Below are 26,268 nucleotides of genomic sequence, written 5' to 3'. Positions count from 1 at the left end.
GCAAGGAGCGCAATGCGGGACTCAGTCCTAGGACCCTGGGATCATGACCTGAGCCAAAGGCAGACACTTAACTGACTGAGCCACCCAGGTGTCCGGAGAGAATCTTAAGCAGGCTCCACACTCAGCACAGAGCCTGATGCAGGGCTTGATTTCACGACCCTGATGTCACGACCTGAGCCAAAACCAAGAGTCAGACACTTAACCCACTGAACCACCCAGGTGCCCCAGGAGATTTTTGTTTCTACTTCATCTTCCAACTTTGTGTTCGATTTTCAGTGTAGATTTCCAAGAGCTCTTTCTTATTTTCTAAGTATTTTTTATAGCACTCTTGCCTTGTGGGTGTGACATCTTCTCTTATTTCTAAGGATATTGATTGTTTGGGGGAAGTTTTCTTTTGTTTCCTGCACTGATCTCTTCTGAGTTAACTGTTTGTTTTTGTCTCTCTTTCATGTTGGAGGCTCTTTCTCAGATGTCCCGTTATCCTTTATTGTCTGTTTACATCGGAGTAATGCGTTGCACAGGATATGGACACTGTGCCAGACATCATCCATGGTCCCTGCAAAGGGGAAAGCAGATCTTTACAGTGGAGAGATCTAGCGGTCACTGCCTTTACCAAACTTCACTTCACCACTAGTGAGACAGCAGATGTTATCTCCTGATATGATGCAATATGAAGTAGAAAACCCATATGATTTGCCAAAAACATCTGATCTGAATCGATCCGTGCCTTTAGGTCTAACTTCCAGTTGACAGGATTTACAAAAGATACAAGGACAAGTTAAATGATACCACAAGGAAACAATCAGGCAAATCAGTTGTGAGACCTTCCTTCAGTTAAGTGACCTGGTCTCTTCCAAAAGGGGAGGGGGACAAACAAAAGAGGACTGTTCTAGGGAGGAGAATAAAGATCCATAATAACCAAATGCAATGGCATTCTAGGGACCATGAGGGAAATTTCAATATGGATTGAATATTAGACTGTATTAGAGAATTATTTAAAATTTTCTTGGGTGCAGTCATGGATTATGTATAGATTTCGGTTATGTATGATAATGACCTTCTACTGAAATATGTCGGGGTGAAATATCACAATGTCCGCAGCTCATTTTCAAATGGTTCAGAGAAACAATATATGGACATATATTTATCTATATTTATCTAAAGATAAAGCAAATACGTTAAGATGCTAATTGTACAACTTAAAAGGTAGATGGGCGTTCATTATACTATATTTCCAATGTTTCTATATGTTTACTTTTTCCATAATAAAAATGTAGGTGGAAAAAAGAGGAAGATACCAAAAAGCTGCTAAAAGCTTGTATGAGCCCTGGGTCTGTGGGCAGGGCTCATCAATCAGTGAGCCAACTGTTTCATGAGAGGACCTGCAGATGTCAGCGTTGACATCTTCTCTCCAACTGGTCAGAACTCCTACAGAGGAGCCCCCAGTCCCTGCCTGGGGAGTGTAAACCTCACTGCCAGCACACGGGGTGAATGGGGAGGGGGTCTGCAGAGCCTCACCAGTCAGTTCACAAACTTTCACTGAATTCTCCTGTTTTCATATATGTCGCATCCTCAACTGGGTAATGCCTCCAGAGAATAAACCAGTGATATCCTACCAGGAAGCACTGGGGCAGTTGCCTGGCCTGAGTACAATAGTGAAGAAGTCTGAGGGTCTGTCTCTTCATACAGGCTTCCCACCAATTCTATTTTCATCTCCATTTTGAAGCTTCCAAAGTCTGGAGATCTCCCAGGGTTTGGTGCAGAAGGACTTGCTTATCACTGTGAGGCTACAGAGCATGGCCTCTGGGCCACACTTCTACAGATTCTGCTGTGTGACCTGGGACAAGTTATTTAACTTCTCTGTACTTCATCCCCAAAATCAGAGTACAAATTCTAGCATTGTTGGGGTATTATATGAGTCAATGTACCTTCAACACTTAGACGAGTACCTGGTACAGAGGATGTCCTCTAAGCTACACACACACACCCAACCCCCAGCCAACTTAGGTTTCCACTTTATTTGGCCTATGAGATTACCTTCCATCTTCCGTAATTTTATTGCTATCTCAAGCCTGCTACTCTCTCTTCTGCTTTCTTTGTTCATGTGGGGTTTGGCCTTTTTTTTTTTTTTTTTTAATTTCTTTGCTGTCCCGCTAGTAAGGTTTGGGCAGATAGTTGAGTTACATGTATGTTGCATTTCCCAACCTTAAACCACAAGTCTCCACAACTTTCTTTCTCTGTGCCTCCTAATGACCCCCTTCAGGTAGTATATTCATCATATTCTAGCCCGAACTCACTGAAATGCTGTAGGTAGAGCCTGGGGAGTGAATGTCCAGGCTTCTCAGGTCTGAAACCAGCTCTTAATGTTGATCTAGAAAATGGCTGAGAAGTGCCCCAAGATGAACATGCTGGTTGAGCTCCTTTCTGAAATTGGAGTCATCATCACTAGCTGAGGGGAAGGAAGCGCTCGTGGCCTGGCGGGCCACCCCCAAGCTTGTGTAAGAACCTTGTGACCCAGAGCCGTGTCAGAACAAAACAACCAGCAGGCTTCTCACCCCCGCAGCCCAGAGCTCTTGATTCCTAGGGATCATTTGATCCCGAGAACTTAATCTTACCCTCAAAGTGGTAGAAGGGGGTACCTTTGGAAATGACTTACTTGAAGAGTTTGGAATGCTAATTTAAAGGAATGAATTCCCTCCCCAGGTAGGATTAGGCCCGTGGAATTCTGTGATCTTCACTTTTTCTTCTGCCTGGGTCATGATGTTATCCTTCTGCATGTGGAGAAGCCCCACTCCAAGTACAGGATACAACTGAGGAAAAAGTGGCTTTTCCAGTTAAAGACTGATGCTACCTTCTGGCTACTTGCCCCTTGTACGTTAGCATTCTCTACTGAGCAGAAATAAAAGAGCCTGGGCTGCTTGTTTTCCATTTGCCATTCCCCACCCTTGTCTACCCTGCTGTGCCCTGGGAGGCCAACCTCTGATGGAGATAATGGGGGATGGGAGGAAGGAGAGACCAGATTATTCATTCCTTACTCACTCCCCATTCCAGAGAGGTGCTCCCTGGCTGGCCAGTTAGCTCTCTACTCCACTGTTTTCCAAGTGCCTGAGAAGGTGGCAGTCCCACATACCCAGACGTTCCCTCTTGGGCCTTATTTCTGTACATAGTAGGTCCCTGCTGTGTGGACAATGAGAGATAGGGGGCCCACATTCATACGGCCTTGAGCAAAGTTGTGAATTTCCAGCTCTTACGTTTCTGGTGGTACTCCTTCCCTTTTTCAGCTGTTCTCAACTTTTAGCTTTGCGTTCTTAACAAAACCTCTCCTGAAAAGATATTGAGAATTCATTCACATTAAAGTGCAAATAACTAAACCATCCTTGCTGCCCTTCTTCTAGGGATATTTTCTTTTAAAAACTGAAGTCCAAGGAATGAACCTGTAAATGTAGAATTTCAAAGAGGAGTGGAATTTAGTGTCGGCTTCAATTTCCAGTCTTCTGAAATCACCCCTAGCCATTCAACCTACTTTGTAAAGAGGGGGGTGCATTTAAATGTGGTGAAGAAAGCATAGTGTATAAACTTGTCCAATCACTATGTTGTACACCTGAAACGAATGTAAAATTTTGGGGACACTATACTCAAATAATAATAAAAAAATAAAGTGCATGGAGGAGATATTAATTCTAGGCTTACAGTACTTTTATTGAAATGCTTTGGGCTAGGAAAGGGCAGAGGAGAAGCACTAAAATAGAGCTGTCAGTAGAAATGGTAGGAAGGCGGATGGAGGCTAAGTGTCCAGAGTTTCAGAATTCGTAAGAGCTGTCTTGTGACTTCACTCCCACCCCCTCTACCCTTTCACCAGCTATAACACCCTCTTCACTGCAGAACAAGTCTGGGTCTGGAAAATTCTAAAGCTGCAAAGAAAGCCTGGGCCCCTAGAACTCTGTTTCATATGCATTTTTAACATACGGTAGCATGATCTCATAGTTGTCCCATATCAAAAGCTAGACTGTGTGCTGGAGGGCAGGGACCATGTGTCTCCTTCATCCTGTCGTTCTGGTACATAGCTCAGTGTTTGGCACATAGTCAGTGCTCAAGAAATACAAGTTGACTAGATGGACACATTACCTCACTGAATTCTAATTTTCTAGATCAACATTAAGAGCTGGTTTCAGACCTGAGAAGCCTGGACATTCACTCCCCCGGCTCTACCTGCAGCATTCCAGTGAGTTTGGGCTAGAATATGATGAATATACTACCTGAAGGGGGTCATTAGGAGGGACACATTACCTCACGAATTCTCACAAGAACTTTGTGAGGTACTCCCTATTATCATTCCCATTCTGTAGATGAGGCAGCTGGAGCTTAGGTAGGTTAAATAATGTGCCCAGGTTCCCCAGCTGGTGAGGCACAGAGCTGGTGTTCTGGTCAGTTCTGACCGACTTTAAGGCCAGGCTCCAAACCAGAGCACTTAACTGCATTTAGACAGCACCAATTTGAGCAAAGGGTGGGGCTGCATCTCCGTCTTGATAGTGATTCTCTCATGGAAGAATTTTCATAACCCCCAAAATCTTTGTATACATTTATTTATATCCGTTATATTTTCCTTCCAGGGTAAGCCAACATTTCATGCCATATGAAATTGAAGTTTGTGGAATTCAAAAAGGTAAATAAAAATGGCAAAATGATAATGGTATCATGTTCATAATCTGGAGATAGTTTATAATCATGATGCTTCCTTTTATTTGAAGAAATGGAAATGCTTTTGTGAGAACTAATTTGTTTAGGTTTGTGATTTCATGCTTGAAAGTAGGCTGCAAAAATATCCGCATGGATATTTCCAGGTTCCAAGTTGCTGGTGGGGAGGAGGGGGTCAGGGGAGGGAGAAGGATTCATTATTAGGTCTTACCTTGAAATCTGAGGCAGAACAAGGCCATTTTCTCATGGAAATTTTTTAAGTATTTATGCTCTGTAGCTGTAGAGCCAGATCTCCTTGGGGGTGAATGTTGTCAGAGGAGTGGAAATCAAGACAATGAGGTAAAAACAAAAGACTCCTTTTTCTTCCCTTTCTAAAATTGTTTTGTTTTTCCTGAGCTGCTGCTTTTACGAGCCCTATGGGAAAGGGATACAGGGGTCATGCTTCACCACACCAAGAAACACGTCTCTTGGTAAGTTGGAGGCAGTCACAGGTTTCCATAATCTTGTGAGAGGAGAATGCCTTGGGTCATACTGAACTCATGTTCATCATTCCTAATTAGGAGTCCTTCAGAAACCTTCTAGGATGCATTCCAGTTATTAGCCCTCACCAATATTATTTTGCTAATCATGGGTTCGACTAGAAGCTCACAGAGCCAAACCAATGGGAGCTGTTGGGGAACTAGAATTAAAACCAATCTGCCAACCTCTCCACAAAGGTAGTAGAGAAGGAAGACAGTTTTCTTACTGAATAAGCTTTCAGCCAGAATGTGATGTGTGTTACAGGCAATCAGCTAGAGATTGCAAAGACAGAAAGGAATCTCACCCTCTAATACAGCCAGGCAGACACAACCCATTACCTACATAATAACCAGTCCTCAAGTCAGAGGGCGTGACAGCACCATTTGTCACACAAGGTTCATCCTAGATTTACCTGGTAATTGGGGTTACCATCTGTTAGCTAATTGGCTTCGCCTGTCCTTTATGACAGGAAGTAGTTTTGCGACGTGGAGTGAGGTGCTTTGCCAAGTTAGGCTCCTGCCCTTCCACAGAGACTGGGAGGCAGGCCCTATCTCCCCGGATATTGACATTTCAAAGGGATTGGTCCCAGGTCCTTGAGAAAGACATTCCTGAGTCCTAAAGCTGGCAACAGCTTTATTTAGCTTTTTAAAGGATTTACATACATTTCAAAGAGACAGAGGAAAGAACTTACAAGTTGTCTAAAGTTAATGCTCTAAGAAAAGGGATGCAGGGAGAAGTCTCTTCTTTTCAACAGGGACAATTAACTCTCCTATTTTGAATTTGTATTTGTCCTTCCAGGCCAAGAGGTGGCAGCAAAGGTTGGCCTCTCCACCTCCTGTTCACCCAGGGACTCTCCCATCTCATCCCAGGCTCTGCAGAAAGAGGCACAGACTAAACAACTCCTCATTCCTATTTGACTTCCATCTGTCTGGAAGGCCGGGCCTGGGGCTTCTGGAAGGGAGGGCTCCGCCCCACCTTCCCTCCTCCCCCTGCCCATTCTCCACTCACCCCACTGAGTTGCATCATCTTGGTTCTGAGGAAAGTGCAAGTCTTCTGTGAGGGGACCTCACCACCCCACCCGAGGCTGGGTTGGGAATACTTGAGGTGTTGATGTGTGCTCTAAATCCTTGAGGACAAGAAGGAAAGGCAAGGTCCTGGCTCACCCACGTGTGGGGCATGGGCGCCTGGTCCACTTGGAGGGACACAACTATCCCAGCCCTGCAGGAGGATGTGCGTGTGTAGACCGGGGAGGACAGACAACTGAAAACCACAGCAGAACCAAATCAAAACCAACCCCTGTGGTTCACTTTCACCAGAGGATTGATTCTGACCAAGAGAGGAAGGAGAAAAATCTTTAAAATCCGTGAGTCAGAAAGGGAGAAACTCAGCCTCATATTCAGATGGGTAATCAGCTCTCCAAACTGGAACAGTTCTCACTGTACACAGTGTTCGCAGTAAAAAAGAACAGAGGCATTTTAATTTAAGAAGAAAACAGACACCTGCTGTCCTGCATTTATAGCCACGTCCACTGGTGCACATTGCTGCTCCTTCACTCACTCTCGGGGATTAATGGGAGCTTGATGGATCTGAAAGGTGTGGGGAATTGGAATAGGCAAAGTACCTCTCAGGTAAGGAGAGCACCATTTAAAAAACAAACCAGAAAGCATGATTTGTTTTTTCCTAAGATTTCCTGTTTGTAGCTCTGTAATGTGTATATGTGTGTGAATATGAATATGTATCTCTCTGAACAGAAGAGCAGGAGGGAAACCCTTCCATCTGCCCCCCTACCTCCCGCTTCCATGGCCTTGGAGGGCCCTGGCCTGCCTCAGGTGGCGAAGCAAGGGCTGAGGTTACCCTACTGACTACTGACTGCCCTACCCTTCAGTTGCCAGCAGCAAAGGGAGTGTGATTCCCACTTGCAAGGGCTAGCCTGGACCTATTGTCATTTTGCTTCCAGGCAGGCAAGGCTAGCTTCCCCGTGGTCTTCAGGGAAGGCTCTGAGAAAGGATGGAGTCTTAGCCTCCCTCCAGCACCACCAGTGTTAGGGTGGAAGCAGAAGGAAGGATGGGAGCCCTGGAGTGGGCAAGGCAGGGCCCCTGCCTGGGCAGGAGAGCAACCTGGCCTCCTCCCGGGCACTGGCTCTGGGCCCTGCGCGTGCTCTCACTGGCCACCTACCTCCAGGGCCTTGGCCTCCCCGGCAGCCCCCTGCCATACCTCACTAGGTCCCCACTTAGCATTCACTCTCCTACTCAGACTACAAGTCAGGTGGTTCTGAGCATGACATGTTCCGGAAAGAGCATGTATGACTTTTTGCTGTTATCTTTACTACAGAGGATGCCTGAAGTACAGGTTCGTGCTGCCATTTTGGCTCTCGAGCTAATGAGCCTCTTAGAGTTCTCATTTGGGGATTTCACTCTGGACAGTTCAGAGGACCTGCGGACTCCCCGCCATGACACCCAGTTCAATAGCTTTAAGCAGTTATTCATTATTCACCCAGCTATTTAATGAGCAGCTCTCAGTACCTAATATCGTTATAGGCTTTGAAGAGGATCAAAGGGTGTAAGGCATCCCCTGAACTCCTAGGAACTTAGACCATCCTTGGAGAGACTATGTGCCCAGGTGTAGAACAGCCCCAATTCAGGCACTAAGAAGTGGGCCAGCACCAGGAGAGTTCAGGAAAGGGATGAGCATGGGCTGAGGCATATGGGCAGAGCTTCCTGCAAGGTGGGATCTGAAAGCCTTAAAATCGTGGGCAAGATTCAAACAGGAAAACATCCTAAGCCTAAAAGACACTTGGGGTTCAGGAGGCTTCCCTAAGATTGTGTGACCCCAGAGGCCTGCTGCCACAGGTAGCATCACTCATGTAACTACAGGACTGCCTGCTGACACGGAAGCTTGAAGAGCCAGAGCACATGCACAGAGGGGCATGGGAAATCCCAGGAAGGTGCTGGGGGGGCGTTGCATGCCATGGCGTTCCCATACTCACACGAGGTAAATGTCTCAGAAGCTGGGGAGGTAGAAGGCTGGCAGGCTGCCCTTGGACTCTGAGGCTCTCAAACCCCACCTTCTGTCCAGAGAGTTGTATAGTTCCCATTCCAGAACTCACCTGCTGGGTGATTCTGTGACTGATTTGGCATTCAATCCCTTCAAGCAGGGACCAGCAGGGAGTTCTGGTCAACACCAACTGAGCACTAATGGGCATGGTTCTTAGGATATTTTGTTTTGTTATCCTTCTTCCCAAATCTTATCCAAGGGAGTGCTGATGAGAGGAGAGCTCCTGGGGCTTGTTAAGAGCACATCTGCCTTCAAGGATTTGGGGCTGTCGTCACACACTAGCTACTGGTCCCCCTGTCCACTCTGTTTGGTCCAAGCAAGGAGAACGCTCTCAGAGCTGGACAAGATCTTGGTGCATCCTGATGTTAGAAAAGAGACAGACAATTGTCAAGAGAAAGGAAACAGATGCCCACAGCGTGATGGCTTCTGCAGTGACAGGATGTCTGTTTGCCCCAGGGGTGGCAAGAGCGTGCATGTCAGTCAAAAGACATCCCGGTCACCTTCTACCCTGCCTCCCTGCTTTAGGACCCCCTCTCCACCCCAAGTAAGCTACCCAAGCCATCTTCCTAAGTACAGATCTCCCTGCCACATATCAAAACAGTTCAGGACATTCAGAAAGACAGTCCATAGCAGATGGACCCTTGCCTATTACAGAGGGATGGAAATGTTGGGTAAACTATCACCAAAAAATTGCATTTTAATACATGCTGTCCTTGAACAAAAGAAAGGATATCAAGTGACAGAAATGAAGAGCAAAACCACAGTCAAAGGAGGTAACTGTAAGCTGGGAGCCTGGAGCCCACGGAGATACTAGAGAAGCCAAGGTTAGGCTCTAGGGACCGGGCTAAGGTTATAACACCTGTATGGGAACAGGAGGTATGGCCTTAGGCTTGCTTGGAAGAGAGAAAATTTTGATTTGAGCTCAAGAGAAAAGCAAGAGCATCAAAGAGATGCCCCTTCCCTAAAAAGGGGATTGGGAAATGGTATTCACTAGCTCAGGAAAGTATGAAGAAGTAAATGGTCTTTTTGGGTCATGGGTGCAAAAGAAAAGTCACGTGTCAGAAACTGAATGCCTAGGGCCTGTGCCATGAATGGGCACAGAACCCACATCGATGCCACCTGTGAGGCCGTGAGCCCCAAGCAGAGAAATTAACATAATGTTTGATCTAAAACAGTTGAAACCTCCAGGAGCCTAGTCAACACTAATGTGAAACCACTCTGTATAGAAACATTGTCACAACACAGGGCACATGGGGGTCACACAGGAAAAACAAATCATACCAAAGATGAGCTCATGATAAAAATTGACACATCAGGAGGGAAAGGAGCCTCTGTGTGTGGGAACCAGCTGATGCATCCAGCAGGGTACTCGGTATTTCAGGGACTGCAGGTAATAGAACAATCTGAAAGAAGCTATCAACACGTCCATACCCAGCACTTTAAGACCAGAGCCCACCAGTTCCGGCCCCGTCCCAACTCGTTCCTCCTGTGTCCACCTTCTCAGGTCATTCCAATCCTTCCTGTCACATACGCTCAAAATCTTAACACCATCTTCAACTTGTTCTTCTCTCAGCTTTTTCCCTCAAAAATGGCTTTCAATTTCTCCTCTTTCTTCCTCCCCTCTCCTCTGTTACTGCGAAGGGCAGCTAGCTGGTCTCCCTGCCTGCCTGACTCGTGTCCCCCTTCTTTTTAGTCCACCCTACACAGCCACTAAATTATCCTCCTAAATGGTAAGTCCACTGGTTTCACTTCCCTGAGCCAAATCCGGATTACGAAAGTCCAAATCTTCCCCAGCTTGGACTTAAAAGTTCTTTCCAGTTTTGTTTCCTATTATAATACATCCCCCGCATCCACCCCTCACCCCACAACAGCTTACTTGTCCTTCCTTCACTCCCCCTCATACTTCCAAGCAGTCTTCTTCATCTGACTCGACTGCTTCCCTCATCACATCAGCTGACTGAAGCTCAACCTTGGCTTCAACCTGCTAGAAACATGATGTTGTGGAAGAATACAGGCATCATTTGGGCTAGACCTACCAGGTTTCAAATTCCAGATATGTCACTTAATAGTTCTGTGCCTCAAGCAAGTCAGAACCTCCCCCAGCCTCAGCTTCTAATTATGCAACATGAGAATGATACCTACTTTGCAGAATTGAGAGAATTAGAGATAACTATGGAAAGCACCGAGCACAGAACTTGACCCCAGGAAGTGCTCAATAAACAGTTGCTGAATTGAGCCTCCATCTGCTTTTTTTATGGGAGATTTGTTCTACTGCTTCCCCAAGCAGAGCTCCATGAGGCCTGAGGCCTTGCCCAATCTGTCTTTGCATCTTTGTACTTTCCTGTGCCTGACACAGGAAAACCTATCTACTGACAAGTAGTGGAAAGAACTTAGCGTGCCTAACCTGATGTGAGAAGGAAGAATTTGGGTAGAGGGACCTAGTGGATCTCAGATGTCGGAAGAGTGTTGAGGGCCCATTTATACTGTGTCACTCCAGAGAGGGGAGAACCACCATCCATAAGGAGGAAGGTTTTAGCCCAGAGTAGGAATAGCCAACATGTAGAGCTGTTTAACATGAGAGCAGGTGTCAAATATGAGCTGCTTGCCATTAAAAAGCTCAGACTATAAAAAGTATTCCTCCGTTGGATGATAGATAAGACCAGATCAGTGATTCTTAACTCCTGGGAGTCATAAAAGCCTTTGAAATTCTGATGGATCAGTTATGGATCTTCTTCCCCCGCCCCCCCCAAAAAGGCTCAAAGCATAATATTTTGCAAATAATTTCAGGAGCTTAATGGTTCCTAGGTAAAGATCACCTGAAAACCCTTGTAGGATGCTATGTTCAACTTTCTTTTTTACTGTTAATAATGAGAAAGAAGCATTTTTGTTACATGTATCTTCAAAATCCACACCTCCCATCTCAAGGGCCTGGCTCATAACTAAAAACTCAGTGCTGTTTGCCCAAATTCAATGCTCTACATATTTGCTGATTATATGAATGAATAAATGAATGAAATCTTTCATTAATCTGATCTTTAAGGAAAGACATGTGCTGTATGGAGAAAAGAGAAAGAAAAAAAAGATAAAAATGAAGCGTTTTAGAGAAAGACCAATACAAGATGATAAAAGGTGGAGAAGAGTTCATCAGGGTCAGAGACAAGGATAAATTTTGGAAGGCTTTAACTCCCAGCCTCTTGCCCAGGGCCAAATGCCCCAGCGAACTTCTAAACCCAAGGTTCCGTGGGGGCAGAGTCACCTACTCCAATCTGCTAGCCCTGGCAGCTTGCACTCACAGTGATTGTGGCACATACCCAGGGGCACCAGGGAAAAAATCACTCCTAAGATCGTGACCATGTCCAGATGATATTCTAATCTGATTTTTAAACCTCTTTCCCTCTGTAAATTTAGGTCTTAATTGTAATGCAACCATTCATTGTTCTATTATTACAATTGCTCTGTTCACCCTTGGTAATGTTATTAAAGGAAGTGTGTTGAGGCATTTTTTTTCCCCTTAGAGTATTATTCAAAGAATAGTTGGTTTTCAGCATAAACCCTAGTGACAATAAGCCCCAAGAAGAAAATATCCTGTCCAAGCACAGAAGGATGTCTTGTTTGACAAAATGAGTTTAAGATTCTCAAGGACTAGCGGCTTCTTTCAGTTCGTATGGGCAAAGGCACGTTGCTCTGCCCGGGTCCAGTCTTCTTGCTCTCCCCACTCCCCTGCCGCACCTGCGCTCACGTGGAGATACAGTGGCAGCCGGATTTCAGGAGCCTTCTCAAGCTCTGCAGGGCCTCGGGCAGCCCAGCACCGGTGAGGGCACTGCAGGCCCGGAGCTCCCAGCTGCGGTCCTGGAATCTCTCCAGGCCCAGCCGGTCTCTGATCCCAAGCAGCGGCAGAGCATCGGGCGCCTCCTGCTTGTTGGCCAGCACCAAGAAAGGGACGCTGGCCATGTGTGGATCATTCAGGACTTCCACGAGCTCAGCCACCGCCTCAGGCAAGCGAACTTCGTCTGTGCTATCCAGCACATACACGAGGACATCCGTGCCTTCCAGGTAGTCCTTCCAGTTGGCCCTCAGCTGGGTCTGCCCCCCCACATCCCAGATGGTCAGAGACACATGCCCAGGGACTCTGAGAGGCTCCACGTTGAAACCAACAGTGGGCAGGGTCTCCACCAGCTGGTAGCCCTTCAGTTTGTACAGGAGCGTGGTCTTCCCAGCTGAGTCGAGGCCTATCATCACCACCTGGGCTTCTGCCTTGTGACCTCGGGAATTCACAGAACCCATGGTGGCCACTGCTAACCCCTAGGGGAGAAAGGCCAGGTGCACACATCAGCCATTCTTTTCGGGAGGAACACAAATCCACGCAGGCACATGGAAGAAGAGCCTCTCCTCCCAAAGCAGGAAGTGTCTTTTACAATGTCAGGTTTCAAACACAGGCCTGGGCTCTGAAAGGGCCAGGAAGTAAGGGCAAATGAGTCACCCCAAGCTGATCTATCTCGGGAAGGGGGGGAAGGGGGCTGCATCAGAGAAGAGGGTAGGGCTTCCTGGAAGACAGCCAACGCGGGCCCACCTTCCTTGGTAGTTAAAAGAGGCAAAAGGAAGTTCCAGTTAGATATAACCCAGTTCGGTAGGAATGACCGAAAGATGTCTTCAGGTCTGGCAAGTCTGTGGCTTCCCGCCTCTATTTTCTTCCTATAAGCCTAAATCCCAAAGTGGAAGCTAGCTCCAGTTCAGTGCACCAAGTGAAGAGGGCAGTCGGCTGCCTTTGGAGCTCCCCTCAGGACCAGCACTGCGTCCTGCAAACAGTGGCTATTCCAGATACGGTGGCCTGGGGACACATTTACAAGTCACAGCCAAGTGGTTTCCTCCATTGCCTTATCAAGGTAAACTGCCTACAGAGCACGACTCACCTTTATTTATTTATTTTTTTTCATTTAGAAATGCCCAATTTCTAAAACCAAACCCTGTTCCCGACCTAGGGTACACGTGGCTGGGACATCTCTCCCCCGGGGTGCGGGGGCGGGGATATTGCGGCTGCCCCTGGAAGAAAATAAGACAGGCGGCGTTCATTCCTCACGCGGGCGGGGGAAGAGGGCAAGTAAAGTTACCTCGGTGTTACTAGGCTGCGGCCGAAAGCTCCTCCTCTGTGGCAGTCCGCTCGCCCGCAACTGCTTTCCGCGTAGCGGTAGCGTCCCAAGGGCTAGAAGAGAAGGAACTGCAGGGGGCTGCTGCCGGTTCCCCTTTTCCGCTTCCTTCCCCAGGTGGGCGGGGCCGGAGCTGTGCTCCCGGGGCGGACGGGACGCGCAAATGTCCCCAGCCCGGCGAAGCCTCGCACCAGCTCCGTTTCTTAGCAGATCAGAACACATGACTTCATGGTTTTTTGGGTTTGGGTTGTTTTTTTGTTTTGTTTTGTTTTTTTTTGGTTTTTTTTTTTCTGGAGCCTGGAGATTCTGTTTGCTTGGACCCTACAGGCTTTTAAAAACTGCCTAAGTATGATTAAAACCCTCTAAAAAATAGTAACTATGTTGAAGGTAAACGGTAAAAATTTAATAGTTGTGTCACTGTGGTGGAACTGCGCAGTTAAACTTACTGCTTAATTTTTTTTTTTCGGCCATGTCATCATGTTTTTCCCAGCAAACAATGATACCTCCAGAAAACGTAATTTTTAAAAAAATTATGGCCAATCAGAAGCCGTTGACTCTGCAGCTCACTAATTGGCATCTGCAGCTCCAGTGATTTGGCTCTTGGAACCAGTCACATTTGTGGGGTGCTTTTTGCTTTCCCATGCATCATTTTATTAAAACGCCAAGAACTGGGCGACTGGGTGGCTCAGTCGGTTAAGCATCTGCTTTCCACTCAGATAATGATCCCGGGGTCCTGGGATCGAGCCCCGCTTCAGGCTTGCCGCTCGCCGGGAAGCCTGCTTCTCCCTCTCCCACTCCCCCTGCTTGTGTTCCCTCTCTCGCTGTGGCTCTCTCTGTCAAATAAATAAATAAAGTCTTTAAAAAAAATAAAACAAACAAAAAAGAATGCCAAGAACTGAGTTGGGGGTTTATGACTCTCCTGTTTTACAAATAAAAAAAGCGGCTCAGAGTAAATAATTTGCTCAAGATCTTGCTGGAATTTATTCATCTCTTCCTCTTTTAGCGTGTCTGCTACTCACCTAGAAAGTGCTTTATAGAGAGCAAACAGCCTGTTGTAAATGTCGTTGCTTTTCTTAGGCCAGGGTATTTTAACAGGAGGGAGTGGTTAGGAAAACAGAGTGTGTTATGTACACACCCCACTGTGTTGTGTTGTTACTGTTGCTTAGTTCTACGGGGTCATTTTGCAGCCAGCCTGGGCAAGTGGGACTTAGACCCAAGGATCGGCAAGGGTGGGGGTTAGCCGATGGAAAAGTATGAGAGGGAACATCAGGGGTCAGGGGAGATTCTGGCTAAACTGACCTCTAACAGGATTCTTGCTGAAGGCAAGCCAGGTGACCAGATGTCACCTGGGGGAAGGTAGGGCTGAGGAATGCGATCAGATATTGAGGTGATCAGATATTAAGGGCAGGGCATTCTGGTTAACACATAGCAGGGTTCTTGCTAAAACGAGATTTTACGAGGAAGTGCACAGATGAGCCTAGAAGAAGGTTCGGGAGCCTGACTAAAGTTTAGCCAAGCAAAGAATCTTTGTCATTACCCCAGAGCAGTCTCCAAGCACTAAAGAACTGTCTGGAGGAGGGCTTGTCCGTCTAATCTATGGGGCAGGACAATCAGATCAAGCTGAGACTCAGTCCTGTCCAGCTGATGAATCCATGGGGATCCTGCCAGGATTTGATTTGCAGGAGGATTGGGATGCACCGAGGATAAGGACACAGACGCCAAGGATAATGTGGATCTGGGGCCTGGGAGCCAAGCGGGCAGTGTTGCTATCACTCTGCTCCTGGTTCCTTCTGCGTGAGCCCTGAGGACGGCGAGAGGTGGACAGGAGCTGAAGAAGCCACTGACTTGAGAAGAAAGGTTGGACTAGGTACTGTAAAGTTTAGTTCAGCTCGAATATCTTATAGGACAATATCTTATAGGACAATTTTTATTGAGCAGCTATAAGCATAACTTTGTACAGTCTATCACATGACTTTTAATTTTTTTTAAAGATTTTATTCATTTGCTTGAGAAGAAAGAGAGCAAGCACAAGCAGGAGGAGCAGCAGAGGGAGAGGGAGAAGCCGGCTCCCCGCTGAGCAAGGAGCCTGCCGCAGGGGCTCCATCCCAGGACCCTGAGTTCATGACCTGAGCCACAGGCAGACGCTTAACTGACTGAGCCACCCAGGCGCCCCGATCACATGATTTTTCAAAAAAACTCTTCGAAATGCATCTGTATGCCATATGAATGGGAGTGGTCAGCATCATTCCTGTACGTGAAGACTAGGACATCGTGTATCAGAATTACATACAGAATATATTGCAGACTCTTTAAACTGTCTATTTTGCATTATAAATTGTATTTAGAATCATTACCACTTTGAGTGCCTTGTGAGTGTTTTACAGCTACAGCACAGCTCATTTTCCAGAACTTTTCTATTTCTAGTTTCCATTTTATTGGTAACACCATCTCTTTTTTTGTTTTGTTTTGGTTTTTTGTTTTGTTTTGTTTTATCGCCACCTCCTTATAACCAAATGAGGAACCTGGAAAAGTCGGGGGGGGGGTGCAGATTTCCTTGCCTGCCTCTCTTTGCCCTGTCTCCCTCCAAACAGAAATAGTATCTCTTTCTTTCTCTCTCAAAAACAAAACAGAACAAACCAAAAAACACAAGAGGAAAAGGAACTAGCAGTGGGTGATGTGCTTTCTGAAACAATGAGCCGAGAAAGAGCTGAAGGATGTTAGCCCTGCACCGAAGCTTCCACTACCGACTAACGCTCTTACAGCATTTGCAGGAGGTTTCCGGACGCTAAGGGGGAAAAACCAACAGTGGCCAGAGACCGTCTCCTGAAAATGTGCCGGGACGGTGATGCGGAGGCCAAGACAGAAGTGTGAGGAGCTCCCACCGTGCCTCCGCGGCGGACATGAGCTGCTGCTGTTTATCCTCCAAGGTTCTTTCAATATGCAAAGTAGGGCCTTGGCAGCCGCTGCTATTCAGTCAGCAGAGGCTCCTGAACTGGGAAGTGTATTTTTAGTTGGCAGGGGAAAAAAAAAAAAAAAACCAAACAAACTTGATTAGAAAGGAAGTTGGAAGGTCACTTCGTAGCTAGAAACTCAAATCTGCACTTGAAACTTCATGTTTCCCACATGAGTTCCTGTCACTCTGGGCAGCAACGAGCAAAGTGCTTCAATTCTCTTCTTTTTATAAACAGAATTACATAAGTAATGATGAATATATTGTCTCTCATTTGAGTGTCAAACGATGTAAATGCCTACAGGACAAAATTCTTAGGTTCACTCTTTTTTTTTTTTTTTTTTTTTGAGAGGGAGGGAGGGAGAGAGAAAGAGAGGAGCAGAGAGAGAATTCCAAGCAGGCTCCGTGCCCAAAGTGGAGCCACCGCGGGGCTTGATCTCACAACCCTGAGATCATGACCTAAGCCTGAATCAAGAGTCCGATGCTTCACTGACTGAGCCACCCAGGTGCCCCTTAAGTTCACTCTTTTCTAAAAAAAAAGATTTTATTTATTTATTTTATTTATTTTTTTAAAGATTTTATTTATTTATTTGAGAGAGAGAGAATGAGAGATAGCATGAGAGGGAAGAGGGTCAGAGGGAGAAGCAGACTTCCTGCTGAGCAGGGAGCCGGATGTGGGACTCGATCCCGGGACTCCAGGATCATGACCTGGGCCGAAGGCAGTCACTTAACCAACTGAGCCACCCAGGTGCCCTTTATTTATTTATTTTAGAGAGAAAGAGTGAGAGTGAGAGGGGGAAGGGCAGAGGGAGAGGGAGAGAGAAAATCTCAAGCAGACTCTGCGCTGAGCATAGAACCCAAGACAGGGCTCAATCTCACCACCCTGGGCTTATGACCTGAGCCAAAATCAAGAGTCAGATGCTTAATCGACTGAGCCACCCAGGTGCCCTGAGTTCACCCTTTAAATCACTACTCCCCACCTATGAGGTTATCAGGATTAGCAGTTTGACACACATTTGTGCAGTGATCTTTCTATATATACTTACATGTTTTGAAGCACACACATCTATTTTACTGTTTGTTTTTTGTTTGCGTCTTTTAAACGTAATTGTGATGTCTGTAGCTTTTCACATTGAACGTTTATGAGATCTTTCCACATTAGTATATATACTAAATCAGATACACTTATCGTTTTGGTTTTTTTTTTTTAAGATTTTATTAAATAATGAGAAGACCACAAGAAAATACAAGAAGCATAATGCTAAAATATTCATAGATGAAATTACATGATTCTGAGATTTGCTTATAAATAATCTAGCAATGGAGAACTAGTAGCTTGGGATATAATGTAACAAGATTGGCCCTGAATTGATAATTGTCAAAGCCAGGTAGACAGGGGTGTATTATATTAGTCTCTCCATTTTGCATACCTTTGAAATTTTCTGTAGTAAGATATGAAAAGCATATATAAGAGGCATATTCCAGTTTACCAAATATGTGATTCTGCTGCAGCTCACAGGCCTCTGGGCCTCCTACGACTTGTCACACTCCATATTTTCTCTGTAAGAACTCAAAAGTTGCCTTCTCTGGAATCTGCCATGACCCTAGCTGGTGTGGTTTGTCCCTGCTTTACCCTTACCACACTTCGTATATATACAAACACACGCCACAACAATCACACTCCTACACATACTCCCACACTAAGGGAATTATCTTATTGAGATTTTAAAGACCTAGCAGTCATTGATTGAGCCCCTAATCTGTATCATACACGATGTCTACGTTTGTTTCATTGCTCCTCTCAACAGCTTTGGGAGGTAAGACTTTTTTGGTCCCCTTTTATAATATAGAAACTGAGGCTACAAAAGATTAAGTAATTTGCCCCAGCCTAGTTTTTTTTTTCTTTTTTATTCTCAATTTTCTATCACTTTGTCAACTATTTTTTAGATAAATACATGTAAAAAATGATCAGTACAAACACTGAGAAGCAAGCACAAATGAGGAGGAACATTGCCATTATTAGATGAAGATAAACTGAAGAGTGTCTCTGGGTCATCATCTGAATTTGCCTTCCTTGGGAGTTTTACAAGAGTCCATCCTGGGGTAGTCAGTGTGCAAGGCCATGACAGAGTCTTAGGAAGCATAGGGCTTCCCATAGTTGGGGCAGGGGCCAGGCCTTTCCGGCGGGCCCAGTACTGTTCCCAGTGGGAACATGGTCAGTAGGAATGGACCGCTCTGTATATTCTACATCAGAGCCCATTTTCAGGGGCACCTGGGTGGCTCAGTCCGTTAAGCGTCTGCTTTCAGCTCAGGTCATGACCCCAGGGGTCTGGGATCAAGTCCCGCATCGGGCTCCCTGCTCAGTGGAGAGCCTGCTTCTCCATCTGCCTGCCGCTTCCCCTGCTTGTGCTCTCTCTGCCAAACAAATAAATAACATCTTAAAAAAAAAAAAAAGCCCACTTTCAGCTCTCAGGAATGAGCAAATCCAAATACTTCTTGGGGTGAAGGGAGTATGGTCAGGTGGTCCTGTCTGTAGGGCATGGAGAGGAGAGGAGAAACCTCGTTACCACATGATCAAGGCCTGCCAAATACAGATAAGAATTCGAGCCAGGCTTGCCTGGGAATTTTTTCTTCCAGGTAAAGAGAATATAATGACTGCAGATAGTTTGGTGATAACAGTCTTTATTGTGTCTATGTCTTAAGTCCTACTACTTCAACTTGAACTAGTTGTTCTCTATATCATATGCACATCTTCTTTGAAATTCCCTTGACCTCTGTCCCATGTTGGATCTTCTGCTTTTATGTCCCAGATTTTCCCCTTTCTTGGTTCGCTTGGTTGTTTTGGTGGAGCACACCTTCAGTAGCCTCTCAGATGCATGGGAGGTAAGGTTTTAGACCTTGGATCTCTGAAAATGTCTTTTTTTTTTTTTTAACTCTAACGATTTATTAATAGTTGTCTGGATATGAGATTCTAGGATGGAAATCACTTCCCTTTGGGACTTAGAAGGCATTGCCTCGTTGTGTTGTGGCTTCCACTGCGGCTGTTGAGACTCTAAAACCAGACTGGCTCTTGATCCATCGTTTGTGACTTTTTTTCTCTCTAGAAGTTTATAAACTCTTCACTCTTCACTGTGTTCCAAGAATTCTGAAATTTCAACTAAATTGTCATGTTGTGAAAGTTTGTGTGCTTTTAATTTTTCCCCTTTTTCTTACTTTTTTATTCTTTCCTTTTATTTTATTATAATTTTTAATTTTGTTTTGTTTTGTTTTGATGAAAGAGATGTTAAAAAGGTTTGTAAACCAAAAGGTTTTAAAACCTTTTTACTTGGTATGAATCTATTTTCATCCATTATGCTAGAAACTAAGCGGGCCCTTTCCTCTGCCTCTTACTGCTAGAAGTAAGTTACTTTCAATTTTGGGACATCTTGAATTTTCCCCTCCAGTTTTTATGTTCCTTCTTTTTGGAATTCCTATTATTTGGTTGCTGAACTTTGACTTATTCTTTAATTTAAAAAAATTAGTTTCTGGGGTGCCTGGGTGGCTCAGTCAGTTAAGCGTCCGACTCTTCATTTTGGCTCAGGCCATGATCTCAGAGTTGTGAGCTTGAGCCCTGCGTTGGGCTCCATGCTCAGTAGGGAGTCTGCTTGAGATTCTCTCTCTCTCCCTCTGCCTCTGCCCCTCCCCACCAATCTCTCTCCCTCTCTCTTTTTTTTTTTTTAAGATTTTATATTATTATTCATTTGAGAGAGAAAGAGAGAGAGCTGGAGAGCACAAGCAGGGGAAGAGGCAGAGGGAGAGGGAGAAACAGGTTCTCCATTGAGCAGGAAGCCCACTGTGGAGCTCGATCCCAGAACCTTGGGATCATGACCTGAGCCGAAGACAGATGCCCAGCTGACTGAGCCACCCAGGTGCCCCTCTCTCCCTCTAAATAAATAAATAAATAAAATCTTCAAAAAATATATATATTTTCTTTCCCTTCTCACACCTTTACCTTTTCACTCTTTCTGGGAGATTTCTTCAACATTATCTTTCAGTCCTTCCATTTTGTTCATTTCATCTATTATATCTCCGCCCCCCACCCCCCACCAAAGGCTCTTTTTTTGTTCTCTGAATCTCTCTGAGTTTCCATGGAACCAGGGAGAATGGCTATAGGAGACCCCGAAGTAGAGGACATGTGGTAACAACCAGAGGGTTCATGTTCTATTTTCTGAGTTACCGAAGTCTGCCTCCTTCAAGGTAACATACAGTCTGTTTCCCAGCATGGAGCCTGCCAGCCTGCTTCTACCTAGATCCTGTTTGCCATCTTGGGACAGAATGCTATTAGATCATTGTGTGCCATGAGTGCGCTGGGAAGAGATGAAGGAGCACAGAACATTCACCAACATAGATCCATAGGGTGGGCTACAAGTCTCAATAATTACAAAAGAATTGAAATCACACAATATATTCTTTTGTGTGACCAAAGTGGAATTAAGGTAGGAATAAATACTGGAAAGATATCTGGAAAACCCCCAAATTTTTGGAAATTGAATAACCTACTTCTAAATAGCCCAAAAGTCAAAGAAGAAATTGCAGTGGAAATTAGAAATTATTTTGAGCTGAATAAAAGTGAAAATACAACATATCAAAATTTGTGAGTTACAGCAAAACCACTGGGAAATTTATACACTTAAATGCTTATATTATAAAAGAAGAAAGACGTAAAATCAATTATCTGAGAGAAAATAAGAAAAGCAAACTAAATGCAAAATAAGAAATAAAATAAAATAAGAATGAAAATCAATAGAAAAAATGGAGAAAATGGATACAGACAAAAGATTCTTTGAAAAGATTAATAAAATCAATTAACTGCTGATAAGGCTGATTAAAAAGAAAAGAAAATCATGAAGAATAAAAAAGGGACATTACTGGGGTGCCTGGGTGGCTCAGTCGGTTGAGCATCTGCCTTCGGCTCAGGTCATGATCCTGGGGTCCTGGGATCGAGTCCTGCACCGGGCTCCCTGCTCAGTGGGGAGTCTGCTTCTCCCTCTGCCTGCAGCTCTCCCTGCTTGTGTTCCTCTCTCTCTCTCTCTCTCTCTCTCTCTGATAAATAAATAAATAAATAAATAAATATTTTTTTTAAAAAAGGGACATTACTATCAATTTTAGACCAAAAAAAAAAAAAAAAAAACTGACAAGGAAGATATCACGGGCAGTCTTTTGCCAAGAAAACCAATAGCTTAGAGGAATACTATTTGTTGAATAAGCTATCTTTTTTCTTGGCTAACTTGAAATATCACCTTTATTGGGGTGCCTGGGTGGGTCAGTCAGTTAAGCATCTGACTCTTGATTTTGGCTCCGGTCATGATCTCGGGGTTGTGAGCTTGAGCCCCGTGTCAGGCTCCACACTGAGGATTCTCTCCCTCTATCTCTGCTCATCCCCCCTCCCTCCCTCTAAAAAAAAAAAAAAAGAAAGAAAGAAATATCACCTTTAATGTACACGAATTCACATACTGACACATAGGTATGAGTTTGGATGCTTTTATATATCACATTCCATTACTCTATTTGCTCTAAGAGCAAGTATTGCAGTAAACCAGTGGAAGTTGCATCAACTTTTCTATTTATTTATTTATTTATTTAGTTAGTTAGTTACTTATTTATTTAATGGACAGAGAGAGAGAGAGAGAGAGAGAGACAGCAAAAAAGGGAACACAAGCAGGGGCAGTGGGAGAGGGAGAAGCAGGCTTCCCGCTGAGCAGGGAGCCCCATGTGGGGCTCAAACCCAGGACCCTGAAATCATGACCTGAGCCTAAGGCAGTCGCTTAACCAACTGAGCCACCCAGGCGCCCCTGCATCAACTTTTCTGACCCAGCCTCAAAGGGCCACTCCTGCTGCATTTTATTGGTTACAAGCAAATTTTAAGCCCACTTAGATTCCAAGGGAAGACACATGACTCCATCTCTCAATGGGAGGGTTACCAAAGAATATGCAGCCATTAAAAAAAAAAATCCATGCTGTCTTTAGTGGTAATACTTCTAAAGTTGTCAATAAGTATAATATTTCTGTAGGTTTTGGATAAATATTCTTTATAAATTTGAGGACCTCTCTGATTAGATTATGGAGAAATAGAAACAGTAATTGTCATTTGTTTTTCTCACAGACAAGTAGTATAATTCATGGAAAATAGGTTCTCTTTTCTTTTTTTTTAAGTATAATTGACATACAATGTTATATTAGTTTAAGGTGTATAACATAGTGATTTGACAATTCTGTACACTACTCGTTGCTCACCATGAATAGTGTAGTCACCATACAACATTATTACAATATTATTGGTTATATTCTCCATGCTGTACTTTTCATCTCCATGACATACTTTACAATGGAAAGTTTGTACCTTTTAATTCTTTTTATCTATTTTACCCATCCCTCCACCGATCTCCCCTCTGGCAACGACCTATAAGTTTGTTCTCTCAATTTAAGAGTCTGTTTTTTCTTTGTTCATTTGTTTTGTCTCTTAAATTCTACATATAAGTAAAATCATATGGTATTTATCTTTCTCTGTCTTATGTATTTCACTTAGGGAAATATTCTCTAGATCCATCCATGTTGTCTTAAATGGTAAGATCTCATTTTCTCTTATGGCTAATATTCGTGAAAAATAGTTTTTAAGGGTAAACTTATATTGCCAGATTTGTGAAATCTGGCCACACAGGTGAAATTTACTACACAATACCAAATACCATTTAGATTCTAAACTTTGGCTATTAAAGCTTTGGAATATTTTACAACATAAGTGAGACAGTATTCTTTATGAACTGTAATTTGATAGTATTTGGCAATACCCAGCACATACTGCAGAGAGATTCATAGAGAAAAGAGTGGTTTGTTTTTTAAAACGTGAACATTTTCTTATAGAAACTGTACATTTATTTTTCACACAAAGGAGTATGAATAGGGAATGTCGACAATGGTGAGCTAAACAACACATTTAATTTCAAGAAAGCTTCAAATCCCACTATAGAATCCTGCTGAGCTGGATTAAATTAGACTACACGGTGAACTCTTTAAGCAAAACTAAGTGGGGGCACCTGGGTGGCTCAGTCAGTTAAGCGTCTGCCTTTGGCTCAGGTCATGATCCCAGTGTCCTGGGATCGAGCCCCGCATCGGGCTCCCTGTTTAGCAGGGAGTCTGCTTCTCCCTCTCCCTCTGCCCCTTCAACTGCGTGTGCTGTTTCTCTGTCTCTAAACAAACAAACCAACCTGAGTGGCCTTGTTCCTAAGCCCACATTTATCACTTCATTGATAAGGGCCGATCTGGAACATTTAGGCCAAAGAGAAAAATGGACAAGAACTAGAATATATGCCTCAGTCTCTAAGCTGATTTAGGTCATCTGCAGGAGAAATTTCCAGCGTCCCCTGCACCAATTTTACCTGGCTGTAGTGATAAGAAGGAGATCGATGGCTGCTCTAGAGGGAAGGCAGAGAACTCCCCCAAAGAATAGATATTTACACAATATAGAATGATTATGTGTATATTTTTGGCCTCTAAAAAATACAGCCCAAGTGGTGTTCTTCACCTTGGTATATACCCATGCTTGGGAAAGATGAGGAGGCTGGGGGAGATGAAGAGGTGAGGAGATATCTGAAGTGTAAAGGAGCTTGGATTTCCATTGGCACCTCCTTTTTCCCCTAGAGAGATATTGACACAGTCACAGGAGTAAATGAATGTTCCCCTCTCAGTGAACTCATTAGATGGGAATGATACATTTACACACCAATGTATGAGCTTATCCTCATGAACCTTCCATCCAGAAAAGGGAAGCAGAAAAAAAGAAAGAAAAAAAGGATTCTAAGGGCTTTTAATTTATTCTCAAACATTAAAAAAAAAACTTTTCTTCCTTTTATTTGCTTTCCCTAGTTATATGTGAAATGGGTATTTCAGAGTTTGCAGTGGTAGGAAAATAAAAATAATAGGACTGAAGAAAAGGAGAGACATTTAAAAACCGCATCATTTGTAACCAAGTGTTAGAATAAGCAGAAATACCAGATTTCCATTTAGCTACCTGCTAGATCTCTTGCCTTTTAAACAATTTTAGATGTTATTCCTGTTTTGCTAAATCCAGGGAAGGACCAGGAAATATCTGCCTGGCATGTTATAACATAGTAAGCTTATGTAATGTTAAAGCTCTAGGAAATGTCGAACCCTATATAAATTCTGACTCTCCGTCTTCATATGGCTGTTTTTTTTCATATTTGAATAGCCCTTATGTTCCTATTGCATGACTGGGAAATCTGCCTTCTCATCTGGCTCACTGATTAACTTTTGAGTGGACTGAGATAAATTCTACTAATTGCTGAATTCCTTTGTTTGTGAAGCACTGAAGTAATCCTCCAGTGAATGTACCTGGGCCACATTTTAAAAGTTGGTCACCCCCAGGCGCCTGGGTGGCTCAGTCGTTAAGCGTCTGCCCTCAGCTTGGGTCATGATCCCAGGGTCCTGGAATCAAGCCCCGCATTGGGCCCCCTGCTCGGCGGGAAGCCTGCTTCTCCCTCTCCCACTCCCCTTGCTTGTGTTTCCTCTCTTGCTGTGTCTCTCTCTGTCAAATAAATAAAATCTTTTTAAAAAAATAAAAAAATAAAAGTTGGTCACCCCTGTAACAGGTTTGGAAATATTGCAATAATTTTAGAATTGGATGAAGGAATGTATCTTGAAAAATTTTTTAAAACCTATATAATTTAAATTTAGTGTGAATTTCTTATCAGGCAGCATCACATCTAGGTTGGTTAGTAAATAAACCAGAAGCAAAGGAAAAGGGAAGAAGACATTTAACAGACTCTAGGTTTGGGCCCACACCACACGGTGGCAGGCTTACTCTATTGTGCTCCCTCTTCAGGACCAAAAGAACCAAAAATAGAATCGGGGGTTGGGGGGGGGGAACAAACTTTTAAGAAACACATCTTAACGCTTGTGTTTAACTACCTTAAGCCACATATTTTAGGAAGGTAATGTTTAGAAAAGATGACATAAAGGGGCGCCTGGGTGGCTCAGTTGGTTAAGCGACTGCCTTCGGCTCAGGTCATGATCCTGGAGTCCCGGGATCGAGTCCGGCATCGGGCTCCCTGCTCGGCGGGGAGTCTGCTTCTCCCTCTGACCCTCTTCCCTCTCATGCTCTCTATCTCTCATTCTCTCTCTCTCAAATAAATAGATAAAATCTTTAAAAAAAAAAAAAAGAAAAGATGACATAAGTTATTCGTTTGTCAATATCTTATGTTCAGGGTGCCTGGGTGGCTCAGTCGGTTAAGTATCCGCCTTCAGCTCAGGTCATGATCCCAGGGTCCTGGGATGGAGCCCCATATCTCCGACTGTGATCCTCCTTGCTCTTTCCACTTCTGCAGGTTTCTCATGCAAGCCACTTGTTAAAGATGGTGGAACCACAACGCAGGAGGAAACTTGGTCCTCGAATCACGTCTTGGAGGAGAGCTTTGTGCCTGTGAGGAACCATCACTTTGGAGGTTCCATGAGTGAGAAATAAACTCCTATTTTGTTAAGACACTGGGATTCTGGGGCTTATCTATTATGACAGATAGCATTAACTAAAATCGCATGTAGAGCCCTTAGCATGATACCCGACACAATACCCGCTTAATAAACGTTAGATGTTAAAATCGTGACTAAATATAAACCAGGAGGCGCCTGGGTGGCTCAGTCGGTTGAATGTTCCACTCTTGGTTTTGGCTCAGGTCATGATCTCAGGGTCGTAGAATCAAGACCCGTGGAGTCTGCTTGTCCCTCTCCCTCTGCTCCTCTCTCTCTCTATCTCATAAATAAATAAATAAAATCTTTTTAAAATAAATAAATATGGGGTACCTGGGTGGCTCAGTCAGTTAAGCGTCTGCCTTTGGCTCAGGTCATGATCTCAGG

The 26,268-nt window shown here is 44.3% G+C and overlaps 2 protein-coding genes across 4 annotated transcripts in view; one reads left to right on the top strand and one right to left on the bottom strand.

The window, feature by feature from the left end:
* The window catches only part of RCBTB1 (RCC1 and BTB domain containing protein 1), a 90,821-nt gene that overhangs the window by 5,108 nt on the left and 59,445 nt on the right, over positions 1-26,268 (top strand). Inside the window, exons 2-3 of one of the 2 annotated variants that reach the window (XM_027591249.2) lie at positions 4,611-5,165; positions 6,013-6,842. The gene's annotated coding sequence lies outside the window, so the exon portion shown is untranslated. Of the gene's footprint in view, positions 1-4,511; positions 5,166-6,012; positions 6,843-26,268 lie in introns of those variants that run through there. The other variant, XM_027591247.2, reaches the window with a different exon arrangement.
* ARL11 (ADP ribosylation factor like GTPase 11) lies at positions 11,768-13,548 on the bottom strand. 2 transcript variants are annotated; one of them, XM_027591256.2, is made up of 2 exons: positions 13,377-13,548; positions 11,768-12,713 (listed from the first exon to the last, which is right to left on the bottom strand). In XM_027591256.2, the coding sequence occupies exon 2, from the start codon at positions 12,550-12,552 to the stop codon at positions 12,004-12,006; it is 549 nt and encodes a 182-aa protein (XP_027447057.1). In that variant the 5' UTR covers positions 12,553-12,713; positions 13,377-13,548; the 3' UTR covers positions 11,768-12,003. The 2 variants fall into 2 exon arrangements, with proteins under 2 accessions (XP_027447057.1, XP_027447056.1); XM_027591255.2 differs by having other exon boundaries at positions 11,768-12,570.

The sequence above is a fragment of the Zalophus californianus genome, chromosome 3 (assembly GCF_009762305.2).
Source record: "Zalophus californianus isolate mZalCal1 chromosome 3, mZalCal1.pri.v2, whole genome shotgun sequence".
In the NCBI taxonomy this organism is placed as follows: Eukaryota; Metazoa; Chordata; class Mammalia; order Carnivora; family Otariidae; genus Zalophus; species Zalophus californianus.
This window is presented reverse-complemented; position numbering and strand designations above follow the sequence as displayed.

Bases quoted from the DNA above. Each gene is read 5' to 3' on its own strand.
- ARL11 (XM_027591256.2), bottom strand. From the start codon at position 12,552: ATGGGTTCTGTGAATTCCCGAGGTCACAAGGCAGAAGCCCAGGTGGTG.